The sequence below is a fragment of the Sorex araneus genome, chromosome 1 (assembly GCF_027595985.1).
Source record: "Sorex araneus isolate mSorAra2 chromosome 1, mSorAra2.pri, whole genome shotgun sequence".
Classification (NCBI taxonomy): Eukaryota; Metazoa; Chordata; class Mammalia; order Eulipotyphla; family Soricidae; genus Sorex; species Sorex araneus.
In genome coordinates this window covers 175,131,299-175,156,007 of record NC_073302.1, presented here as the reverse complement: position 1 = coordinate 175,156,007, position 24,709 = coordinate 175,131,299, and the positions used below count along the sequence as shown (strand labels likewise).

At 39.6% G+C, this 24,709-nt stretch overlaps 1 protein-coding gene across 1 annotated transcript in view; it reads right to left on the bottom strand.

Annotated features, from left to right (window-relative positions):
* Positions 1–9,336: 9,336 nt before the first annotated feature.
* The window catches only part of NREP (neuronal regeneration related protein), a 30,365-nt gene continuing 14,992 nt past the window's right edge, over positions 9,337–24,709 (bottom strand). The window contains exons 3-4 of the mRNA XM_055121176.1: positions 14,842–14,919; positions 9,337–11,071 (exon numbers count right to left, since the gene is read on the bottom strand). Of these exons, the coding sequence (XP_054977151.1) occupies positions 10,946–11,071; positions 14,842–14,919 (204 nt within the window). The 3' untranslated portion in view covers positions 9,337–10,945. The remainder of the gene's footprint in view (positions 11,072–14,841; positions 14,920–24,709) is intronic.

Sequence of the window (24,709 nt, the reverse complement as noted above, 5' to 3'; positions counted from 1 at the left end):
TACTCAAAAAGACTGTGAAAGAGGCAAAGAAAAAAGTTAGAAAAAAAAACAAATGAAATTATAGAAAACAAAGAGCTTTGGGCATGGAAAAAGAAACTCAAAAATTAGACACTACTGAATGGGAGAAAATATTCTCACACATCACATATGATATAGAATTAGTATCCATTATTTATAAAGTACTCACAAAGCTCAATAACAAAAAATACAGAATCCCACCAAAAATCAGGAGAGGAGGTGAACAGATACTTTGCAAGGAAGATGTCTGTATAGCTAGTGGGCATGTGCAGAAGAGCTTATTATAACTCTTTACTAGAAAAATGGAGACAAAAGCAATTATGAGAGCTCATCTCACATCAGTAAGAACGCCGTTTACCAAAAAGTCTAAAAGTGAACAATGTTGGCAGGGATGTGGTGAGAACAGAACGCTAATTAACTTTTGGTGGGAATATTGACTAATTCAACCTCTATGGAAAGAAATATGGAGACTTCTTTTTAAAGTAATAATAGAAATCCCATACTACTCAACAATACCATTTTTGGTATCTACTATTTTGGTATCTAACACAAAAACATTAATTTGAAAGGTAATATGCATACCAATGCTCATTCCAGTGCTTTATAAAATAGCATAGATATAAAAACAATCCAAATGTTCAACTATCGATGAACAGATCAGAAAGTTGTGGCATATATACACATTGGGATGCTATTCAGTTGTAAAATTGTTGAATTCTTAATGCAAGAATACTATTTTTTTTGGCTTTGGGGGCCATACCCAGAGATGCTCTGGGCTTACTCCTCAGGAACTACTCCTGGTCGTGCTCAGGGAACCTTATGGGATGACAGGGAACAAAGGTCGGTTGGCTGTTTGCAAAGCAAATGCCCTACCTGTTGTACAATCACTCTGACCCAAGAATAGTATTTTCTTTCAGTTGTAAGGTTACTATAAAGTTTGCTGCTACATGGATAAAATCTTAAGTCATCATGCTGAGTAAAGTCACTCAGAATGAGAATGACAGATGAAGAATGTTTCCTCTCATGTGCAGGATGTAAATATATATATATATATGTATGTATATATATACATATATATACATACATCTTAAGGGAATAACAAATCGCCAAAGGCAACATATCTGGAGAGTTGGTCCACAGAACTGAGTAAACTCAGGAGTGGGGATAGGGTGGTGGGAGGGGACTTTGGGACTTGGAGGAGGGAAGTAGGTACTCTGTGAGGGGCATGGTGGTGGAACAATGCATGCCTAGAACACCAACAGTACCGCAAATCATGGTGCTCCACGAAAATGTTAGGGAGACAGTACAGAATCATATTTTTTGCATGTTTACAGAGTATGTTAATATAACCCTCCCCTCAAGAAACCCACATCCATGAAAAGTCAATCTCATTTCCAACTTAATTTTGAATTGGAGATAGAGAGAGAGGCATGGTCTTTAACAAGGGCTGTCCTCATCACACCTCAAGTTTGGGGACCAGCAAGTCTAAGACACATGGAGGATAAAATGATAAGTACCCTTGATAGATAGGGGTATGGTGTTAAGCTTTCTCCAAATACCACCAAATTTGGTGGGGTTATTTTTGAATGATTGTGAGTAATGAGGGAGGAAGCACAAAGCCACCCAGCTATTTATCACAAGCCCACAATACACATCGATAGTGAGAACTGAAAGCCTTCCCTCTACAATCAGGCCCAAGATATGGCTGGCCACTCCTCACTACCACTCAATATAGTTCTAGAAGTCCTAGTCATAAGGATTAGGTGATGGTGGTGGTGGTGGTGTGTATGTGTGGGCAGTGGTCTTAATTTTTTCACATAAATTTAAAGCAGCATTTGGTCTTCATATATTTTTAAAAACCATGGGTATATTTGGTTTTGCTTGGGGGCCACACCAGTGGTATCCAAGGCTCGTTCCTGGTTCTGTAAGCATGACAGTTTTTAAGTCTGTAACTGTACCTCACGGTAATTCATTAAAAATTTAAAAAAAAATTAAAAAAAAGAATGCGCATAGGGTTTTCGGGAAAGTTCCAACTCATCACTTAAGTTGCCCATTTCAAATGAATTTGGAAAGAAATTCATTCTTGAAATACTTGATTTTCTGAAGCTTTTGCGTGTCTCTCCCGGAAGAGAGGCAGGCTGTGGTGACGAGTCTGGACCTTGCAGGAGAGCCCTGTGCTGTGCGCAGACCAAGGGCAGGTCACTCTCTGTCTTGCCCAAGGGCCAACAGGTAAGGGGGAGCCACGGGCCCACTTCTCTCTCTGTCCCGTGCTTCTTTTCCTAAGACTGCCAGTCTGGACTTGGGAAACATGCTGGTGATGGTATATAATTCAGTATTTAGAGGAAGCTGGAGGAAAAGAATATTAACACTGAAGAGGTTTGATCTTTAAGAACTGCTGATGCTTCACACTCACTTGCAGCCCAGACTTTCCCTGTCACTGGCCTGCCCTGAGTGGACACTCCCGTTCTCCAAGTCTCTCTCTTCTCAGCATCCTTCCCTGAGTGCTCCAAGGCCAGCCAGCTTCCTTCGCAGGATGAGTGACTGCAGGCACTATTCAGGTTTGGCATAAGTTCCGAGACAAGAGTGGCTCAAACTCTCCTCAAACCTCTTTGTCTTATTCTTTCTAAGTGGATTTTAACAAAATATGTTCCATCATGCAATTTTTAAGTTGGTAGTAAAGTTTTTCATCATTAATTTAAATACTTTTAAAGAGCATATTATAAATATTTCTATTTTTACAAGAAAGATGAATCTGTGCAAATGTTTATAAAGAAACGTAAACAGAGCAGTTTATAATTCATAATTCCATTTTTAAATAAACACTCTTTTAACATAGAAATTTGATTTTTAACTTAAATTTTTCTTTTCCTTGCCCCAGATTTCATTTTCATGTAATATTTTTTTGAAAAGGTAATTGCATTTACCTACAATAACAATATAAAATTGTACCAAATTAACTATTTAACTGTAAATTTTCTGTGAATATAATACTGAAGTATTAAAATTTCTGAGTTAATTATAATTATTATTAATATGCCACTGATCAAAGGAGATCAATTTTGAGAAACACACTGGTTAAGGGACCACTCCTGACTTTGTACTTGGGGTTTGCTGTCAGCTGTGCACAGGGACCATGTGGTGTTATTTTACATGCACTCAACTTCTTGAGCTGTCTTTCTTAAAACATATTATTAAATACAAAATTCAAATTCATAGAGTAAATGTACATTTTAACGAGAGGGTTAACTTTTCCAAGAGCCATATTATTGCTTAAATGAGGTAGGTGTTGATATAAATTCTGTTTCTACTTTTTTGTTTCAAAGACTGGCAAGCTACCCGTGCCATATTCAATATGCTAAAAACTAACTACAAGTCTCACAATGGAGATGTTACTGGTGCCCGCTCGAGCAAAACTGATGAGCAATGGGGCTACAGTGACTCTTTTGTTTATAAAGATGTGAGCTGTAGAAATTTTAAGTTTTCTATTTTATCAATGCAATTAAATTTATTTGAACCATTTTTATGTTATGCACTGAATTCATATACTTATTATAAAAATATTTTCAGTCTCTGTGACCTGACAATGTGATTAGATCCTTCATCATTTTATAAGCAATGAATTGGAAAACTTCTGACTTAAGAAGAAATTTGTTTTCATCATTGGAATAATTAACACTCAGCATCCAGGAAGTGTCCCAAATGAGCTTTATTACGATTAATCATATTATTGTTAATCATTCTATATTAAACTCTGATTTTGATGCACTTTGTAAGTCTTATATCTTCATAAATTATAGAGACGATAATATTGATTTCATTACTTTTGTCAAAATAACAATTTTTGCAAAATGATTTGACCTTATTTTTTGCTTCAGATGTAGTATAATTATCATTTCATACTTCATGTCTGGCTTTTTAATGAAAAACATTACATACCAGTGTTGGCCAAGCTAATCTTCACTATCAAATCAGATATACTCTATGGGAAAAAAATCCTTTGATTTCATTGTTCAATTCAAATAATTATTTTGAAACGAATTGTAAAGGTCAATGAGAGTTAAGTGTGAAACTGATCACCACAAGCAAATTAAAATAATATAAATTGAATCCAATTAACTATTTCATATTTAAGCATTATAAAATCAAGATGTTCAATAAGGTAAGAGAAATGATAAAAGGCATGCTATGTCTCTAGTAAAATTGTTTGAGACTGCTGAGCAGTAATTGACTTATTTGATTATTGAAAATAACCAAATAAAAATAATATAAAACTCAATAACAACACTAACGATAGAAAGGTTCTAATGATACTACATCTGCAGGCAGTAATCAATCTCAGCATATAGGTTTTTGTGGTTTGTATAAAAAGAGATTAAATATTTTGTAATATAGAATATTTTAAAAATTATAATTAAAATGAACATTTCATTTATGTTTGAGCCAAACACGCTTTGACAATTTTATTTGCTAATGCACATCAAGTCTGAAAGAATCTACATAAAAGATTTTTTTATCCTTGTGTTACATGCATTTTATCATGTAAATATTTGGTACTTGGATGGGGCTTGGGGGATAATTCATAGAAGAGACCACTATGACAATAATAGTTGGAAATTATCACTCTGGACAAGAATTTAGTGCTGAAAGGAGGTATAGATACTTTTACCTATATAACTATATACATATACATATGATAACCTTTCAGTAAAGTATTACAAACCATAGCATCTAAAAGGAAAGCAAGACAGAGAGAGGGAAGAAGAAGAAGGGAGGGACAGAGAGAGAGGAAAGGAGAGAGGGAGTGAGGGAGAAAAGGGAGAGTTAGAGGGAGGGAGAAAGAAACAAAAAGAAAAGGAAAGTGCCTGCCACAGAGGCAGACTGGGGTGGAGGGTGGTGGGAGGGAACCTGGGGACACTGCTGCTGGGAAATGTACACAGGTGAAGGGACAGGCATTGTCTGACTGAAACCCAATCACAAACTACTTCATAACTGCATATCTCATGGTGAAGTTTCTATCTTGGAAGCTTAAGGCCATAAATCAAATCCCGGCACCATGCACAGGCCCTGATCCCAGTCCTGGCAGCTCAGCCTTCTGGGTTGAGGTGTGATAGTGGGGCATGCCCGCATGTGCAAGCATCCCTCCTACCAAGACAGGAGCACTTGTTCTCAAAACAATGACAAAATCAATAGGTTTGCTAGTTTCTCAAAGCATTCTCATTAACTTTAAAATATCCCCCACGACAAACCTGTATTGCTTTAACTCTTCTGCTACTTTGCTTTGCAGATAAAGTATATTACATAGGGATGAGCATGGATACTAGTGGAAAAGAATTGCTTACAAATATATGCCTGGAAAAGCTTTCTTGTATCAGAAGGTATTTTGTATCTCCTGCTGCTTTTGTCTTTGCCTTTCTCTCTCAGTACTCTCCCTCCAGAGCAATCCATTCTTTGACAACTCAGGAAGTAGAAAGGGAAAAAACATTTTGAAATTGCCATTGATCTTATTACCATTCCACATTAGCACAAATCTGAATTCTGATAATTCACATTGAAATTGTCATTTATGTTTTCCAACAGATTACTTTTCTAACTTTCATTTTTTAAATTTATAATACTATTTAGTAATGTTTTCTCATGCAGACATATTACTTTTAACTTATGCGTTAGAAGAAAAAGTTCAATGTTCTTTGAATTTATTATTAATCACAAAGAAAACATGTATATACAAAGAGATATACAAAGTATATATATATATGCTACATATATACTTTGAATATGGATATATGGATACTTATCATTTGAGGTAAAAGACTATTAGGAAAATAGAATGAGCAAAATTTCTCAGTACATTATATTTAGAAGAGTATAGTTTTTATAAGATGTGGAAACTTGGGTCAGGGATATAGTTCAGCTGAGTAAGGTGCTTGTCTTGCATACTGCAACCTGGGTTCAGTTCTGGCACTGAACACAGACAAGAGTGTTCCCTGAGCACAGACCCAGAAGCAGGACTTGACAGTTAGCTGTGGCCCAGTCCCCTCCATCCTGCACCCTCAAAAAAGAAGAGTAGAAATTTGTTCTTAAAACTATAATTTCTTAAAAATTTCCACACACACACACACACACACACACACACACGTATTTCAGTTTTTAAAAATCCTGAGTTTATCAGAGCCCTATAATAGCCTACCCTGACTCAGTCTATGACTTTTGTATGGTAGTGTCGCTGAACATCTTGATCAGGGTCTGTGTGTGGAGGCAAGAAGAGGGGGCCGTTTCCAGCCCAGCACGTAGACATCCACATGCGCTGAGCTCCCAGAGATCTTAGGATTCCAGGTCTTTTGTTGGCAAAAATAAGCACAGCAGCATTCGCCTGAAGCCAATGCATCATCACAGACACACCTGCCAGCAACGGCGGCAGTTGAGGTCACTGAGTGAAGCCAACAGAGTAATATAAAAATAGGAGGTGCTGAGGGTTGGCTCACGAAAGCCCTTACCAAGATAGAACTAGACTCAGCTCCAACACCACTCTTGCCAGAACTACTTTTCAAAGGAAGCCAAAGACTTGGGCTTTCATATGAAACCTTCCAATTTGTAAATGTTGACAATTAAGCCAACACTTTGTAACACACATTACAGACGAAACAAGTCTACAAGTCATATTTGGCCCATGATTGTTGGCTAGCAATTTCTGCCGGAAAGCAATATGGCTTTTTTGGTTTTTGGCTTCAGTGGAGAACAAAACACTCTTAAATCAAAGTTTAGGTCTCTAGCTCTGGCCCCATCAGGCATTCCAATCTCTCATTTCTCTCTCTGCAGTTACTAACCCTAAACAAGCTCATGGCTGAGCCTTTCATGTGGAACCTGTAAGTTGAAAGCGAGGTGCAAGGTTAATCATTCAAGATTTCAAGTTTCATGGAGGCCAAACAAGTCATCCTCAACAAATCCCTGTCTGTCTGGATCTTAGACATCATTGATTCCAGCCCATTTCTATACTCCATTAACAGCCCCTACTCCTTTGTAGACTGACTGGTAAATGGAGGCTATATAACTCCACTCTCAAGTCTGGGGTGCTTTCCTCATTTTCCTTCTGTCTCTGAAACTTCAAAGACTAAAATATTTTCCAATAAAAAGTAGTTATAACTCTAATTTCAGTCCTTTTCACTTTCAGTGCCAGGCCTGTGATTGCCCAAAGTGTTTTAACTTCATATGATGGATTGGTATTATGATATATCCACAAGTTCTTCAATACTCATCTCTTAGAGGTAGAGATTAGTTTCCTTCCTGTGTGTGGGTTATACTTAGTGATTTGGCCCTAATGAATAGAATGTGATGGATGACTCTGACTTCCAAGAATAGGTCTCAAGCACTGTGGCTTGCTCCCAACTTTCTCTTGAATTACTCTCAGGGAAGCCAGAGGTTATGGGAACACTTAAGTTGCCCTATGAAGAGGCTCAAGTTGAGAAACTGCATTTGCCTGCCAGAAGCTAGTGAGTATGTTCTATTGGGTGTGGATTCTCCAGCCTTGGTCAAGCCTTCAGATGACTGTGTCCTACAAACATCTCGGCTACAAACATAAGACACCTCAACTAGAACCACCAGGAAACTGCACTCAAAGTCCTGCCCAACAGAATATGAGAGATAAGAAACATTTGTGGGAGCCAGATCAGTAGGGCATTTGCCTTGCACAGGGCCAACCAGGTTTTAATGCCCTTAGCATCCCATATGGTCCCCCAAACCCTGCCAGGAGTAATCCCTGAGTGCAGAGTCAGAAGTCCTGAGCATAGTTTGCTGTGACCAAAAACAAAACAAAACAAAACAAAGCTTTGAAAAGAAAAAACATTTGTTTCAGCATGCAAAAGGTGGTTGCAATTTGTTATGTGGCCACAGATGACTTGTGACTAGGGATAAAGCAACCTATGGAACACTGGCTGGGTGACCTGGCTCCTCAGGGGCCTGTGTTCCCAGGGCAGCATGGGCCAGGGTGTAGCCCCTCTCAGCTGTAACAACATACAGTAGCAGGAGTCTTGTGTGAGGAAAGGACAATTGATTATTCAGTGAAAGGTAATTCAGTTTAAAAAGAACTTTCCTTGCATATATAAAATTAACCTCTGAATGGAACGCCATGCAAGATAGCAGTAGCCCTTGATGAATTTTCTTTCAGATTTACTTCCCAATTTAAAAATATCTCTTGACACCTGCCTCAAGAGCCTGATTTCTGAAAGCATCTGATTCCCACCCAGCACAAGTTGAGCACAATTTGAAAATGTTTTGTTTTGGGGCCACATCCAGTTTCACTCAGGAGATATTCCAGGCGCTACGCTCAGGAATCACAATTGCAGGGTTCAGGGATCCATACAGGATGCCAGGGATTAAGCTCTGATCCAGCATGTCAAGGCAAGCACCCTACCCACTGTACTTTCTCTCTGACCCTTCTGGGGAAAATGTTGACTTTGGTCCTCTGTCTTCATCTCTGGCTCCAATTTACAAGTTTCCTAACTGAATCTTTGTTCAGGTAAAATCCACTCAGCCAATTTGGCAACTTTTGTGTAAGACACTTTGAAGTTTAATTCTCACAGAGCTGAGAAGAGAGCAGCAGGAATTTCCAATACACAGCAAGGGTGAATCCCCTGTAGAGTTCTGATTTTCAGGGTCACACAAGACCTCCACAGCAAGTTCTGGTTATGCCATCTAACAGTATGCTGAGTTCCCAGTTGCTGGGTGCCTATGGATTAATGTCAAAATTTTATCCTCGGGCCAAGCAATAATACAGCAGATAGGACATCCCTTCCCTGGCATCCCATATGGTCTCCCCAAGCACTGCCAGGAATAATTCCTGAGTGCAGAGCCAGAAGTAACACCTGAGCATTGCCAGGTGTGGACCAAAAACAAACAAAAACCATTTATCCTCTTGTAAATGTAAGCTTGTGTATAAGCACAAAAATTCCACGATAAAGAGGTGATGTATCTTTTGGCATGAATGGAAGATATAACTGAATAGGTCTTTATGGCAAGGAACAGGAAAAAATTTTTTTTTCAATTCTTCAGAGTACCCTAGAATGGAAAAAAGAAAATAAAAGGGTCTTGGTTTAATTCTTCTTTCTGTATGGAAGTAGCTCTGGAAATACTGTCCTAAAGCCACTGATGGTTCTTAATCTCATAAAAGCCTTTGAAGGAAAATAAATACATGAAAGGCAGAGCTGATTCTATTGCTCTTGATGTTTGCCCTGGGGTCTACTTCGGAGTTTCTGTGAACACATGAATTTATATGAACCAGAGGAGACATTCAAAAGTAGGTCTTTCCAATGATGAGCCGAGCCATTTCCCTTTCAACTTGCATATTTATTGAACAAATACTACTAAAATACATTGGGTACTTATCATGAGTGCATCAGATAGATCACATTGTTACAAAATCAGTATACAACTGCAATTCTACGTAAATGCCACAGATGCAGAATACTGTTTTCTTGCTTTATATACACAACTTATACCTATTCTAACAAAGGAGGGAGGAGAAGATGCACAAGAGACTCAAGCCCGTGGGAGAGCGAGAAGGAAGGGGGAAGATGGGGCATGCACTGTCTGACTAACAGTCAGAAGCGGAACAGTACAGAACAAACCTATCTTGCTAAGGAAGAGCTAAAGACAGTTATATAAAAATTAAGGTGGGCTTTCAGACTGGCTAACACAACAGCATTCCATGAGTAGGTGGTATTAGCTGATTTTATTTTTATCTATTTCACTGGGAGCAAGGACAAAACATATAACCTATACCTTGCTTACTAAAACTGTTAAAAAGAAGTGCTCTGCCTTTATTTTTTTTTAGTTTAAATTTTATAAAGAAACCTTTCAAATGTAGTCTTGGGTTAATGTTTATATTCATACTGAGATATCAAATTTTTGGATTTGTTCAGAGGGCATTTATTGAAAATAGAATTTGCCTTTTATTCCCCAAAGATATTTTCACAAAGAAAAAAAGGAACCAAAACAGACACCTAATAACACCTGTAAAATTATTGCTTTCCTAAGGCAGGCAGAGTGACAGAAAGGAAGAAATTTTGTCAGTAAGTTACAGCTTTGTAATTGCCCCACTACCGTGCCTGTGTGCTCGAGAGTACCCGCCCAGGAGACATGGGTCTCTTGGTCTGTCTGGAGTCACTCCCTGAACCTTCCACGCTGAAGAAGAAAGCCACACTGAAGACACAAGGAAAATAAGTCAATCCAGTCTAGAGAAGAACATTCAGGGGAACAGAGTACCAACACCTTCTTAGAATATGGAAATAAAAAATAACTCCATCAGAGCTACCTCGCCAAGGAGCATGTTGAAAGTCCAAAATAGCACCATTCATCAGTGTCTCAGGTCCTGTGGCAGCATCTCAGTCACTTACCACGAGGAAACAATGAGTTTCAAACTACTTCTATACATCAAAAGAGTACATGGGTAAAATATAGAGATATACACACAATTGATGAACAGAAACTACTAGGCTTGTTACATCTAAATGAAATTAAAAAACAAACAAAACAAAATCGAAAAAATGGGGACTCTCAGCCTCTGCCAGAAGCAATCGGTTGCTGTGTGCATGAAGGCAGGTGTGGACCGGTTGAGTGAGAGCTGAGGGGGTTGGAGTTGTGGAGACGCCGTTGGGTCGTCGCTGTAGAGAACCAGGCCTGAAGGCCCACCTGTAAGGTTGTAAACGTGGATTCACAGTGTGAAATTCTGAGCATTTTCACTTGAGTCAGAATGAGTCAAAACTGGTTTGATGCTACCTATTTGAATGTCCACTGTAAATTCTCTAAAGCAAGGCTCAGAGTCCCAGAGTTCCTTCTTCTACTTGATGATATACACAGAAAAAATCCCATATATGATATCATGACCTCATCAATACCCATACACCATAATGCAATACAAATGGAGGTGATACACTTAAAAAGAGTGGAGGTGATTGATTTTCAGGGAGCGGTATTCACAGCTGCCAAGAGGAGTCAGGAAGGCAGCCTTGCTGTCCTCATTCTTCTTGCGGTTCACTTCCTTGGGGACAGGAAGTCTTCCCTGAAAGGCAGGAGTGTGCACACGGGACAGACAGAGAGACGATTAGTTATTCTTCTGAAACCACTTGAAAATTTGGCTTCTCCCTCCCACCTTTTATCCTTGAATGCCCGATATTTTGCAAACAGAGTGCACATATTAAACACAGTTCACCTGAATGTAAATATTAGGTTTGTGCGGGCATGAAGTGATTAAACCCTAGCCGCCTCACTCCAGTATGCTCAAGTGCTTCTCTGGGCTACACCGGCTGTAGAAGGCTCCCGCAGTCAGGCTTCCAGAGGATGCTTCTGGCATCCAAGGGGCCATGAAAGCCTGCCTTTCACCAGTCGTGTTCTGTGTGTGTGCGTGCATGTGTGTGTGTGTGCATGTGTTTGTACTGTTTTATGGCTATACTTAGGGGCTACTACTAGCTCAGTGCTCAGGGACCATGTGATACAAAGGATCAAATCCTAGGGTTTCTGTTGAGATAAATCTCTGGCCTGTGTGTGTGTGTGTGTGTATGTGTGTGTGCGTGTGTGTGTGTGTGTGTGTGTGTGTGTCCTAAAAAGTTCAAAGTAGTTTTGGCAAAGGGAAGTAATGTCTTTCATAAAGACATTAACAAACTCTTTAACTGCCTTAAAAGCATATATAACTGGCACAGAATGTCTATGTGGGCCTTCCCATCAGAACAGAAATGGGTATGCAAAGTGTTACAATGAAAATTGTGTGTGTGTTGGGGGGAGTGTGGGGTGCAGTACTTTTAAAGCAGAGAACAATGGGAAAGTTAGGTCAAAGATATTGAGATTCAGCCCATTTGGACCGACTAGGTCTATTCTAAATCTCTCCTCACCACTTGAGATTTGTATGTTTTTGACTAGGAGAATCCAACTACAGTTTGACTCAGGACCTGCTGACCACCTGGAGGACATAACTACTCACCACCAAAACCCAGCAAGTGGCCAGAGTTCATTTAAGCCTGCGGTGGGTGATACAAAATAATATAATGATGTTATATTTTGCCACAGCCAAGTTTCATGCCAAATTTAGATATGAATATAGTGAGTTGAGAACTGTGAGAGAGTTGCAGTCCAAACCTTAGTTACTGGGATTGTCTTTGAAAAATGAGCCATTGTGGCTTAAATTTTTTCTTCTCTTTGCTTGGTCACAAGTTCTAACAGGATAGTTACAATAAGTTCATTGGAAGGAATATAAGAATAAAGTGATAATATTGCTTTGTAAATTTTTACATCAGAATCTTTTAAAGTCAGGATCTCCCCCAAATTTGAAACTAAGATGTTTCAGTAGTCTCAGGGTGAACTTTTACTTCACTTGGACAAATTAAGAATTTAATGGCTGTTAATTGTCATAGGTCAGGAAGGGAAATCAAAAGTTCATAAGTTATTATAATCAGTGATCGCATACTTGACATTGCTGGTTTAGGGACTGCCTACTTCCCTGCAGACCTACCTCTACACCTAACTGAATGCCCAAAGCACTAGTCTGTTTCTGCTATAGCTGACTGATAAAAAACATGTCTTATGCCTTGTTTTAATTCCATGAAAAATGTGTACTGAAAGAAATTAAATGACTAGGATCTAAGTAATTTGAGAAAATAATAATATATAATAACATTATAATGTAATAATTATAAAACTGAATTTTCCATTTTCCACTCCTTTTTTCTTTGAAGACCCCAAACTACTGACCTTGATTCCCCTAAGGTATTCTTATTCTGGATACCTTCTTTTGGACCACACTCTGTGATACACAGGGATTATTTCTGCCTCTGCATTCAGGAATCACTCTTGACAGTGCACATGGAACCATATGGCAAGGATCAAACCCGGGTCAACCATGTGCAAGGCACATGCCTACTTGCTGTACTAGTGCTCTCATCAGACCTGCACGAAGACCGGGTGGTAGATGCCTGCATAGGACACTCTTGCAGCACCATCCCAAAGGGCCATGGCCAATAGACCTCCCGGAGAGGTGTACCAGGGAGATAAAGTCCTGAACATTTGCCTTAAGAGGCTATTAATCCCTGAGTTTTAATCCTTACCTTTCTCCCTCACATTAAATAAGGCAGGGGAAAAAAGCATTCTTATGCTATTGAAGGAATTTTGGCTTCTGTGCAAGAAAAGGAAGTATTCTGAAGAGGGGTCATAATAATATCTTATTTCTCCAGAGGTCGGGCCTTATAATAATTCAAGCAAAAATCATTTCCTACTGCCTCATCCAGCACATGTGGTCCCCAAGAACTTAGGCACTTGAGTGGGGCACAGATCCATCTGCATCCACGGGCTGGCTGTCCTACGTGTCCTTCCAGCTGACTTACCTCCAGCTGGATGGTTCTCTCTGAGGATGATTATTAGTAACAAAGCCCCCAGTTACTCAAATAATAAGTCTTTAACTAAGTAAGTCAAAATTGTTTATCTTATGATTATGTAAAGATGTGCTTTTTCACAAGGTAACTGCTTGAGCGAGGACAAGTATATTAAGCTTAAAATATGACTCGACGTTTAGGAAGAAAAGAAGTTAAAATAACAGAAGTGTTGAATCCCAGGACATACTGCTGGCCAGGCCCCTGGAGTATGCCTCAGGGGGCAAGTCCTGGGACCTTGATCAGCCTTTTGGAAGGGAAAAGGGGGTACCCCTCACACCCAGTTTCACCTCTTCATTTGATATCACCAGTATGGAGAAGGTCTGCTGAAGTCAAAATGGATCATGAGATGTGAGTGGGTGGAGTAGAAGCAAGACAAAGGTGTTCCTTATTACATCTAACCCTGAGTAGCTCAGGAGAATGTGGGCTGAGCCGACCCAACTGGTATCTGACATACTGCCACTGGCGATGAGGGGAGCTAAGAGGGTATTTTAAGAGATTTTAAAACCCAAGATTTTAACTCATTTCCGTTCCAACTCTACAAGATCAGTAAAGTCTCACTCAGGGAGAGTCAAACAAGTTTGTTCACCTGCTTTCCTGCCACTAACGGCAACCCTGACCTCCAGAAATCTTCTGAAACATTAGAAGTGATTTAAAATTATTTTTCATTGCAAACTGCCAGTTGACACACTCTTCAGCTTCTGCCTGGCAGTGAAAGATAGGGAATTGCTGAAACCACTTAATTCAGAGAAGAATGTCTCAACAGTAAAATATCCCAAACATCTGGGGAGGCCTCAGCATTGGTCAGTCATACTTAGGAAACTTTAAAACAAAAATTTTATTTAAAAAAATATTCTATTTTTCTTGATTCATTGCAAAATCAGCAGATTAGTGGTGAAATTGGTATTGACGTTTAAGGGCAAGTACAAAGAAATCCACACTAAAAAGTGGTATATTTTAATTTTTAAGAAATGGTACTAAAATCTAAAATGTCAGAAAAAATGAAAGTATGATTATAGAATGTTCTTTTAGTCTTAAAAATTAGAAGAAAGAAACTCAGTGGTTTTACATTCTTTGGATTTTGTTGCATGGGCAATGTTGTTAGGAAGTCAGAACTCAAGGAAACAAAAAAACGTCATCACCTAACATTTCTAAGTGTTCTTTTAGTTTGGCAGCCCAAGAGACAGTACAGTGGGGAAGGTGCATGCCTTGCACATGGCCCACCTAGGCATCACATATGGTCTCTGGTGCCCACCAGGAGTGATCCCAACAAGCCATGAGCACCACTGGGTGTGTAGCCCCCCAAAAAAATACACACACACACACACACACACACACACACGGTGATTCCAAAGACATAAGTACACACAAACAGAAAACCAAAATATTGACACACAGTAGCAAGGTGTCTTACCTTGGGAAGCCTCCCTTCCATTTCTTGATTGGGAAATGAGTCTTGATTGACCCAGACAGATAGCTCTGGGTAATAAATCTATAGAGACATAAAGGCACACACTGAGGTTATATACAAGGTCTACTCTGAAGCCAATTAAGCGTACCTATCTTAATTTTCCTCTATGGTAAACTTGTTTATGATCACCACTTAGAAAGTTCTTTTTTTTCTGATTATTCTGCTCTGTAAGACTTGGTGTCCTTCTGAATTTTCTAATACTCAGCAAGGTCTGGCTCGCTGTCTTCTAAGACTTACTCCAACAGAGCATAGTAAGGCAATGTTTTCTCTTTCATATGCCAAGTGGCAGCTTTACAGTGAACTAAGATAGAGGAGATCGACTGCTGACTCCCTCTCCTTCACAATGACCCCAAGAGGCAATACACGCATTTAGGTCTAAAACATTTGAAGGTTCATGCTATGATTTTGCAAACAACCTAAAAGAGGGATCCTTGCAAGATTATCACATTCCTTATGAGAAAAATGTTCCTATGAACTCATTAAATACTGGGATTTATCCTCATCGTTTATTTGAAGGCTCCAGATGATGCACAAGGTATTTAGAGGAAAAGAACAAGTAGCCTGCACTCTCTCCAGGTAACAGATACTGACAATACTACATCACTGTCTGAGAAGAGCAGCATGGGGTGGAGAGGGGGCGAGGGGACAGGCAGTGGGACATAAAGAATCCGAGAGCAGTGGCTGATGGGTGATAGGAAGGGAGTGGGTGGACAGACTGAGGGAGAGAGTAACTTCTCTGCGTATGAAGGGGCATTATCTGTCCCAAAACAGTAGTTGCTAACCAGTTGTTCTTTACCTCCACAATAGGCAGATTTGGGTCAGTTTTAATGAAGAAGTTGGCATATGAATTGTTAAATTACTACAAGACTTTAGAAAGGAAAACTGTGAACTTTTCCTTAAGAAATTTAGAAACAGCCTAAGGACCATCTGTCAGGGCTAATTCACATCAGATACAGTCCTGCTTGAGAGTCTCCAGATCTGATTCTCTAAAAACTCTAAAAACTCTAAAAATAAGATTACATTTAAGAAATACTAGTGAGGAATGACATTTCATTAATACGTTCATAGATTCATATGCCATTTTGGTTTCTGTGCGTGTGATATGCCAGGGATTAAGTCCAAAAGGTTTCACACATGCAATACATGTTTCTCTTTCATTTTTAAACTACTGAGTCACAAGCCCAGCCCATCATTTTTGTTTCTGGAAGTGCTAGGTGAGTTGACAGAATTGTTAGCCAACTGCTGCAAGATTTTCCAGATTCCAATCAATCTATTTGATCAGGGATCTGACATCGGGGATATGGTCAGCTAATTTGATTCTTTGGGATAACTCTCTTTGCCAACTCCCATAATATCTGTAGTACATTCCAGCTTGTCAAGCACTTGTGTGTACATTACCTAATTTATTCAGATGATAAGCACATGAATAATCTTTTCACTAATGAAATGGGTTATTTAACCTGCCTAAAGTCCCACTGAGCAGATGAGGACTGGAACTCAAACAGGTTTCCAGATTCTCAATTTCCATTCATGTCACTAGGCCATGACATCAACTGCTGACCCCCTCTCCTTCACAATGACCCCAAGAGGCAATACACGCATTTAGGTCTAAAACTTTTGAAGGTTCATGCTATGATTTTGCAATGATTCTGCAAGTTGCAGCACTTTACTGATCAAAAGGCTCTCCCTCCCCTCAACCTTTTTCGTGCTCAGTATCTTAAGGGAAAATTTTACCTTTTGCTTTTTTAGAAAAAAATAACCACACTAACATTCTTCTTAACCAAGAAAACAATATTGCAATCTGAAAATCACAAACTGTTTTAAAGGCTTAAAGTAAGGTATTAGCACACAAAATCCCAACTTTAACTTAATTTTAGAAATACCCCAATCTGGGACCAACTAAATTAATCTATAAAAATAGATATAAATGCTTACATTTATATAATAAAGCAATTTCCTTGTTATGGAGTTTCTTCCTTAATTTTCTGCTTGCAATATGAAAAAATGCTTAGTGTCACTCATTATAGAAATGCAAATAAAAACTATGAGATATCACCTCACACCAGTGAGAAGGGTACACATCGAAAAGAACAAAACAACCATTATTGGCACGGATGTGGTATAAGTGGAACTCTCGTCCACTGCTGGTGCAAATGTAGACTGGTCTGGCCTTTGGTAAAAATGATACAGACACTTCTCAAAGTGGAATAGGAATTTGCCTCTTATACAATCAGCAATTTCACTTCTTGGCAAAAACTGTCTAGAGAAAAGACATTTGCGCACCTATGTTCACTAGAGCACTATTCACAATAGTCAAAATCCGAAAATAACCCAAGTGTCCAAGAACAGACGACTCGGTAAGGACACCATGGTACATAAACACAAGGGAATATTATTTAGCTTTATGAAAAGATGAAATTATCAATTTGCGACCATGTGGATGAATCTGAGGAGTATGGTGCTGAGTGAAGTCCGTCAGAAGGACAGGGACAGATACAGACTGATCTCTCTCGTGTTCGGCATATGAAGTACCACAGTAAAAAAATAACAAATACTGAAAAGAAGCAGAAACTGAGAACTGGCCTTTATGAGGAAGCATGTGACCATAATAGGGGAATAGTGGAAGGTAAAAGCTGGGGTGGGGGAGGGACACTGAGACATGGTGAAGGAAGGTTGACACTAGCAAAGAGTATGGTGTTGGAAAGTTTTTTGTATGAAACCCTGGCATTATCAATATTGTCAATTGCAGTGCCTAGACTAAAACAAATAAAATAAAATATTAAGGCAAAACAAAATGTTCCACTGAGAGCCCGGCAAGCTACAGAGAGTATCGAGCCCACGCGGCAGAGCCTGGCAAGCTACCCGTGGCGTATTGGATATGCCAAAAACAGTAACAATACGTCTCTCGATGAGAGACGTTACTGGTGCCCCCTCAAACAAATCAATGAGCAACGAAAAAAAAATTAAAACTTTAATAAAAATGCATGCAAATACTTAGTAGGCACATAGGCATAATAAAAGAAAAAAGATGTACATTATTTCTGTGTTCATGTGTCTTTCTCTAATATCACATTTTAATAAAATGGCACTGCTTTAGCATTTAACTAGATTCAATGCATCAATATCAAAACCACCCAAATCTGATTTGCCTAGGGGAAAATATAACATGCTTTTTAGCAATTATTCTAATTATTGTTACAATTTGTTTTCCAAGAGCTTTCCTTTTGGTTAAGAAAAACACTACAATAGTTTTTGTCAAAGACTTAGGAACATGACTAGGAAACATGCTTTCCTGTCTCATATGTGATCTTTTAAATCATTAATTTGGTTTCCAATTGAGCAAGAACATTTCCAATTTGGCTTTTTTAGTGCCTGAATCATGTTATCATTGTCTCCTTTAGGAAAAATGAATGCCACTTGTGACCTCGTGGTAAAAAGCCTTCCTGTCTCCTTCAAAGTCAGACCTTTTAGCCAAGAATATCAGAGAATAGAGGAAGCTGTTAACTTCTTCAAACCTGCTTGACTGGTCTCTAAGAAAGCATAACCAGGGACAATGGAGCACAGACAACAGATATTTAAACATTTTTTGGATGGGGGGCAGGGAACCATTATTGGAAGGAGCTTCTATCTATATTACAATCTTGCCTTAAGACTCTAAACTGAGGACTTTCAAAGATTATTTTACCCTTGCTCTCAAATGACACAGGATACCTTTGTCCACACATTCATTCACTTGGGTGTGCACTATTAAGTTCTGAAATGACAAGAAAAGAAATACAGTTCCTGTCTTCAAGGAATTCATGTCTAGGGGTGGAGATAACCAGAAATAGATCCACAGGAATATTTTATGAGTATGTTAATGGATGAATTGTGTTCCTCTCAAATCTATATCTTGAAGTCCTAACTTGTAAATATCTCAAAATGAGATTATTTTTTGAGATAGGTTACTAAGAAGAGGCAAGTTAAAATTTGGTTATTAGGACAACTTTAATCCAGTGTGGTTAACTAGCAGAGAAAAGACTTTGTGAAGAAGACAGCCATCTACAAGACAGGAGACCTCAGAAAAACAACCCTGCCAGCACCTTGTCCTCAGACTTCTAGCATCCAACACTGTAAGAAATTAAATGCCTATTGCTTAAGCCATCCATTCTGCAGTGCTCAGCTATGGTAGAACCCAGCTAGCTAGCTTCGGCTGCCCTAGCGGACTAACACAGCAAACCAAGTTCAATTTGTAAAAGGTTATGTTAGATACAATTGCTGTATCTGTATGAATCAAAATCAAGATTTAGTCAAAGATCCAGTACCACTAAGACCAGAGGAATGAGGTGTGGCTGGCCTAGTAGGGGCCCTGTGGCTGCCTGTCAAGGAAGCCAGCTGAGAGGTAGGTGCAGTGGACTCAATGTAGAACAGCAGCCAGAGCAGGGTATCTCTCTGGAGCTCTCAGTGTCCACAGCAGGGCCACACCAATGTTGTTTTTCTAAATACAATTCAGAATATTAGGAGTTGAGAGTGACCCTGTGATGGCCTGGAGTTAATGAGGCGGATATCCAGCTTTTACATCGTCCATTTCATCTCTTATATTTCATTTTTATGATTTTCATGAAAACCAATTAAACTGATGTTTTCTTCTCTAAACATCACTGTGTTCTTTCAGTTGTTGCTTTGTATCTCAGTAAGTACATGGGAAATACGCATGGGAATACTTCAGAAATGATCTTCTTATTAAACATTCACAAAAGTAGTATGTTTTTTTATTTTGTTTGTAGTGGTGCGTTTGGGCCATGCCTAGCGAATCTCAGGAGTCACCCCTGTTTCTCACTCAGGAATCACTCCTGGCCAGGCTCAGGGAATTATATGGGATGCCAGTGATCAAATCCAGCTCAGCATCCTACAAGGCAAGTGCCTTACCTGCTTTACTATTGCTTAGGCACAAAAGTAGTATGTTGTTTTAAAACTGCTTTCTACGTTAAAAAATATGTCCTCTAGAATGGAGGGGATGGGAATGGTGCGGACAAGAAGTGAAAACTGCAGCAATGAGAGGGAGCTGCATGAGACTAGGGGTCAACCATTAAGGCATGGGGAATCCCTAGGAAAAAAATAAGGTCTCCTAGGGAGCTATGGTTAGTAAGGGCTGAGAAACATTTTTCTAGAACACTGTTCTTTCAGAAGCTGGTTAGAAATCAGTATCAAGTCATACCCTAAACAATGAGAAAACGTGAGTGTTTGAGAAAATACAGAGCAGAGGGAAATTCTACTATTTTAAGCTGAAGAACATGCCAAGAATTTGCTTGAATTCTGGGGAAGTTAAAAAGTAGTTTTAACTTTTCGCAATAAATATACCACTACATATGTGCAATCATATATGTAGTGGTATATTTACCACTTTAAAAATGCAGCTTTAAAAATGCTGAAAATGAAAAAATGCTGTATTCATTCACTATTTGATTTAAATACAACTGATCCAAGGAACAACAATTTGTTCAGTTATACTAATCATGATTAATAAGTATTTAAGATACTTATTAGTATCTTGTTCAGTTATACTAATCATGATTAATAAGTATTTAAGATATTCATGAGCAACCCAGGTAAGACCATTTTTAGGTACATCTATCACAGTATACTAGTTAAATACAAAATATTAATACTGCTGCATGTTTCATTCTTTTTATTTCTTCCCTCCCTCTTTTCCTTCCTTCCTAACTGGTTTTACAGTCTACAGAATACAGAGTTAAAACTAATTTCACGAGGACAGAGTGACAGTACAGTGGGCAGGGCTTTTGCTCTGCACATAGCAGCAGGTTCAATCTCCAGGCTCTCATATGGCGCCTTGAGCACACCAGAAGTGATCCCTGAGTGCAGAGCAAGGAGGAAGCATTGAGCACCACTGGCTGTGGCCAATTTTTTTTTAATTTACCTTAAATGTATAAAGTAAAAGTTTCATTTTTAAAGTGTATAGACTTGGGTTGGAGCGATAGCACAGCGGGGAGGGCATTTGTCTTGCACAGCGGGGAGGGCATTTGTCTTCCAGGTTTTATTCCCAGCATCCTATATAGTCCCCCGAGCATCACCAAGAGTAATTCCTGAGTGCATGAGCCAGGAGGAACCCCTGTACATCTCCGGGTGTGACCCAAAAAGCAAAAAAATAAGCAAACAAACAGAAAATAAAGTGTATAGACTTACCAATGATTATTAGGTGGTATTTAAATTAGAAAAGTAAAGTATGGGAATCAAGAGATCAATCCTTCAAGAGCACCCCACCAACCTCCACGGCAAACTAGATTATGCCTGAAAGTCCCTTTTCCCTGTTTTGGTTTTTGGCACACTTGGCAGTGCTCAGTACTTACAGCTGGCTTTGTGCTTAGGGAGTCACTCCTGATGGTGCACAAAGGGGCTGGGTAAGGTGCTGGCCTTGCACATGACAGTATCTCTGCTCTATATTCCAGCCACCCCAAGATCCCCTTTTAAGCCTTTAAGGCCTTTAAATGTTTCAGCATTATCTAGTTATTTTGCAGCATTCAGAATTGACTTAGAGGCTATAATCCATGTACACACTCCATCTAGAAGCTCGTGTGAAGGGCTGGAGAGGCTGCACAATGGTTGAGATGGTTGTGTTGCAAGTGGTGGGCCTAGGTTCCATCCCAGGCATCACATCTATGCCCCAAGCCTTGCCAGGAGTGATCCCTGAGCACAGTTGTGTGTGGCCCTAAATCCATACCCCCCAAAACAAGAGTTGAGTACAAACATACCTCCTCTTGATGCATGCTGAAAGTAGATAATGGACCAAACATGATGACCTCTCAGTGTCTGTGTTGCAAGTCATAATGCCGAAAAGCAGAGAGAGAGTATGGGGAACATTGTTTGCCATGAAGGCAGGGGGAGGGTGGGAAAGTGGGGGTATATAAAGGATATTGGTGGCGGGGAATGTGCATTGGTGGAGGGATGGGTGTTTGATCATTGTGAGATTGTAACCCAAACATGAAAGCTTGTAACTACCTCACATTGATTCAATAAAATTAAAAAAAAAAACACCATATCTCCTCTTATTTCTACTATTGTGTAAAATTTGGGTTTAAGTACTTAGTACTTATTCTAAATTTCTACTTTTCTCCATTTACTGTAATATGTCTTGAGAGAGATGATTAGATGAAAACGACCCTCCGAGACAAAACCCTCCTGCTGGTGTGCAAGATACCCCATGCCCTGCTGACCCAGTGGAGAAGCTGCTAGGAAGAGATTGCATGCCTTAGTCTCAGTACATAACTGAACTTATTTTATATATAAAGTGGGTTTCTACATGCTTAAAGAATGCACATTCATGGCCTTTTCTGCCTTAATAAGGTTGGGCATCTATCCCAGCCAGGTAAGAAAGGAGACCCGCAGATGCTGAGCCTGAGTAATTCATTATTTGAGCAGCAAAGAAATATATTTCATAATCTCTCTGCCAATTAAACAGTGTGTGTGTACATGTTCTGTTCTGCCTAATTAGGTGGGAGGTTGTGAAATCTAATACTACATGGGAGAGTTTGTGTGCAGTAGACATGCACTTCATTTCTGCAAACACCTTTGAAGTAGTGCTATTAAGAATCTTGCTCAAGAGCTTCTCTGCTCCCAGGTGTTAGAAGCCATGTGAGATGGTAGAATGTAAACTGAAACCATAAATAAGTCTCAAGGATCATTTTCTCTGAACAGCATTACATCAGAGATTAGATGGTACTAAAGAAGATGCATTGAGCCATTTCTCTGGAGACCCAGTCTGAGAGATGAGTCTACTCCTGAGTGTGCTCGCAGATCATGCACCACACACAAAGACCAAGGGCTAAACACAGAGGATACTGAGCCATTCAGATAAGGTGAGGAGCTGCTGTATGTCTTTTGAGGGATGGAAGTGGTTAGTAGGTGCCTGCATTGACAAAAAACTCTGGTCTAGGAACCAAGTCGACCAGCAGTGACTCCACCTTCAGTGCCATGCACATATGTCTCACACACAGACACACACAATAGTTGGCTGTGGTGACGACCATGATCACAGGGGAAGCGTGCAGCACCTGGCCATTATCAGTCACCCTCCTGCCAGGATGCTGAAAACAGGCTTCCATTTTTCCACGGCCTCACACATGCTCACTGCACACTTGAGGGAGTGGGGAGACTACAGAGCTGACACACCAGGCTTACTCTGTGGCGCCTATGCCCACTGGGGCACAGTGCATGTCCACCGGGGTTTAGTAATGCAGCAGGCACTGGGCGGCCTGACCCAGTCTTCGCTCTGTCCTCTGGGTTGTCTGAAGCAAGCTGCAGGCCTGAGGGTGCACCCTGCTGACTCACTGCTCGTGATGGAGCCATCTTGAGAGACCCTGATGAGTACTTGGGAACCTGACTGCTTTGGAGTTTTAGTTCTGGATTTCAACTAGGCAGAGAAAGGAAAAGGAAATCTCTTTGCTGCCAACAAAATGAAAACATTTACATGTGGAACTCATTGTCAGCACAAAGAGCTTTCACACCACTCGACCACAATTTCAGATTCTGTTGGGTTGCTAAGTTTTTTCAAATTTTATTTCAAAGAAGGATAATAAAGACTTTCAGGAGAGGAATGATTCAAGGCATGGGCAAGCTACCAACAGTTAACAGAATTATCTGACTTCGTTTTGCCACTGCCCTTGAAAGCCCTTGGTTCTCTGTGTTTCCAGGGCAGGGTGCCGCCCAGTGGGCTCATTTAGCTTGGGAAATGAAAGGTCTGCAGCAAACACTTGTATGCACAAACTCTTCTCATCCCAGCCTCATTCCTTTCCAATTGGAACATACATAGCACAAAGCCAAGCCACCTAAAGGCTCCATAAATCCAAAAAAGGGAGTTACTGATCGAGGAATTCTCAGACTCCTGCCAAGGCACCCTTCCTGGGCTGGAGGTCAGCCTAGGGCAGTAATCAGAGCCCAACTCTGGACGACACTCAAGGAATTAAGTGCAACACTTCAAATCTGGATTTTTAATAGGCAATTTTTCTTTTCACTAAAGACAAAACAAAGAACAAGCAGCAGATAGCAGCCCAAGTCAATTAGGGGGGCGGGGGGAACACAAGAATAAAACTTGGATGCCAGATTCTCAGGTGTAACTAAGAGATTTTCATACAAAGAGAAAAACTAAAGCAGCTTTTAAAACTCTGATTTAAGATTATGTGGTTTTTGAAGGAACAGTAAAAAACTGACGACCATAACACGAAATATTTGTTCTTTTCATAAAAATACTGACCTATGTTAACTAGAAGCAAAACAGAAGAGAGAGGAAAAAAGAAACAGAGGGATAAAAAAGAGAGGAAAAAAGAAAGAGAAAGAAAGAAAGAAAGAAAGAAAGAAAGAAAGAAAGAAAGAAAGAAAGAAAGAAAGAAAGAAAGAAAGAAAGAAAGAAGAAAAATAAGACTCTCAGGCATTTAAGCAAAACATAAGCTCCCCCTTGCCACATGACCCCAACACATAAATGTTAATAAAATCTTTTACCTCCCTGGAGTAGAACTGGAGGAAATATTTGCTTAACACATTGGGTTCCAAGTCTAGACCAACCTTATTCCCTTATCAAAATTGCTTTTCATCAAGATGTTGGAAACAGTATATCTTGGGTTCTTTTTTTTACTTTTAAGATACTTAAAAAATAAACACTCAGATTGTGCCCCAATATGCCGCAGTGCAGTTTTGAATGTTTGAACACCATTTTCTGTCCTAAATGAAAAGTACTAACGCTGTTGATAAGCTTTCCAGTAACCAGACATCTAGAGTTAGCAAGATTTTATCCAAGCACATTCCAAGGTTAACGGGACAC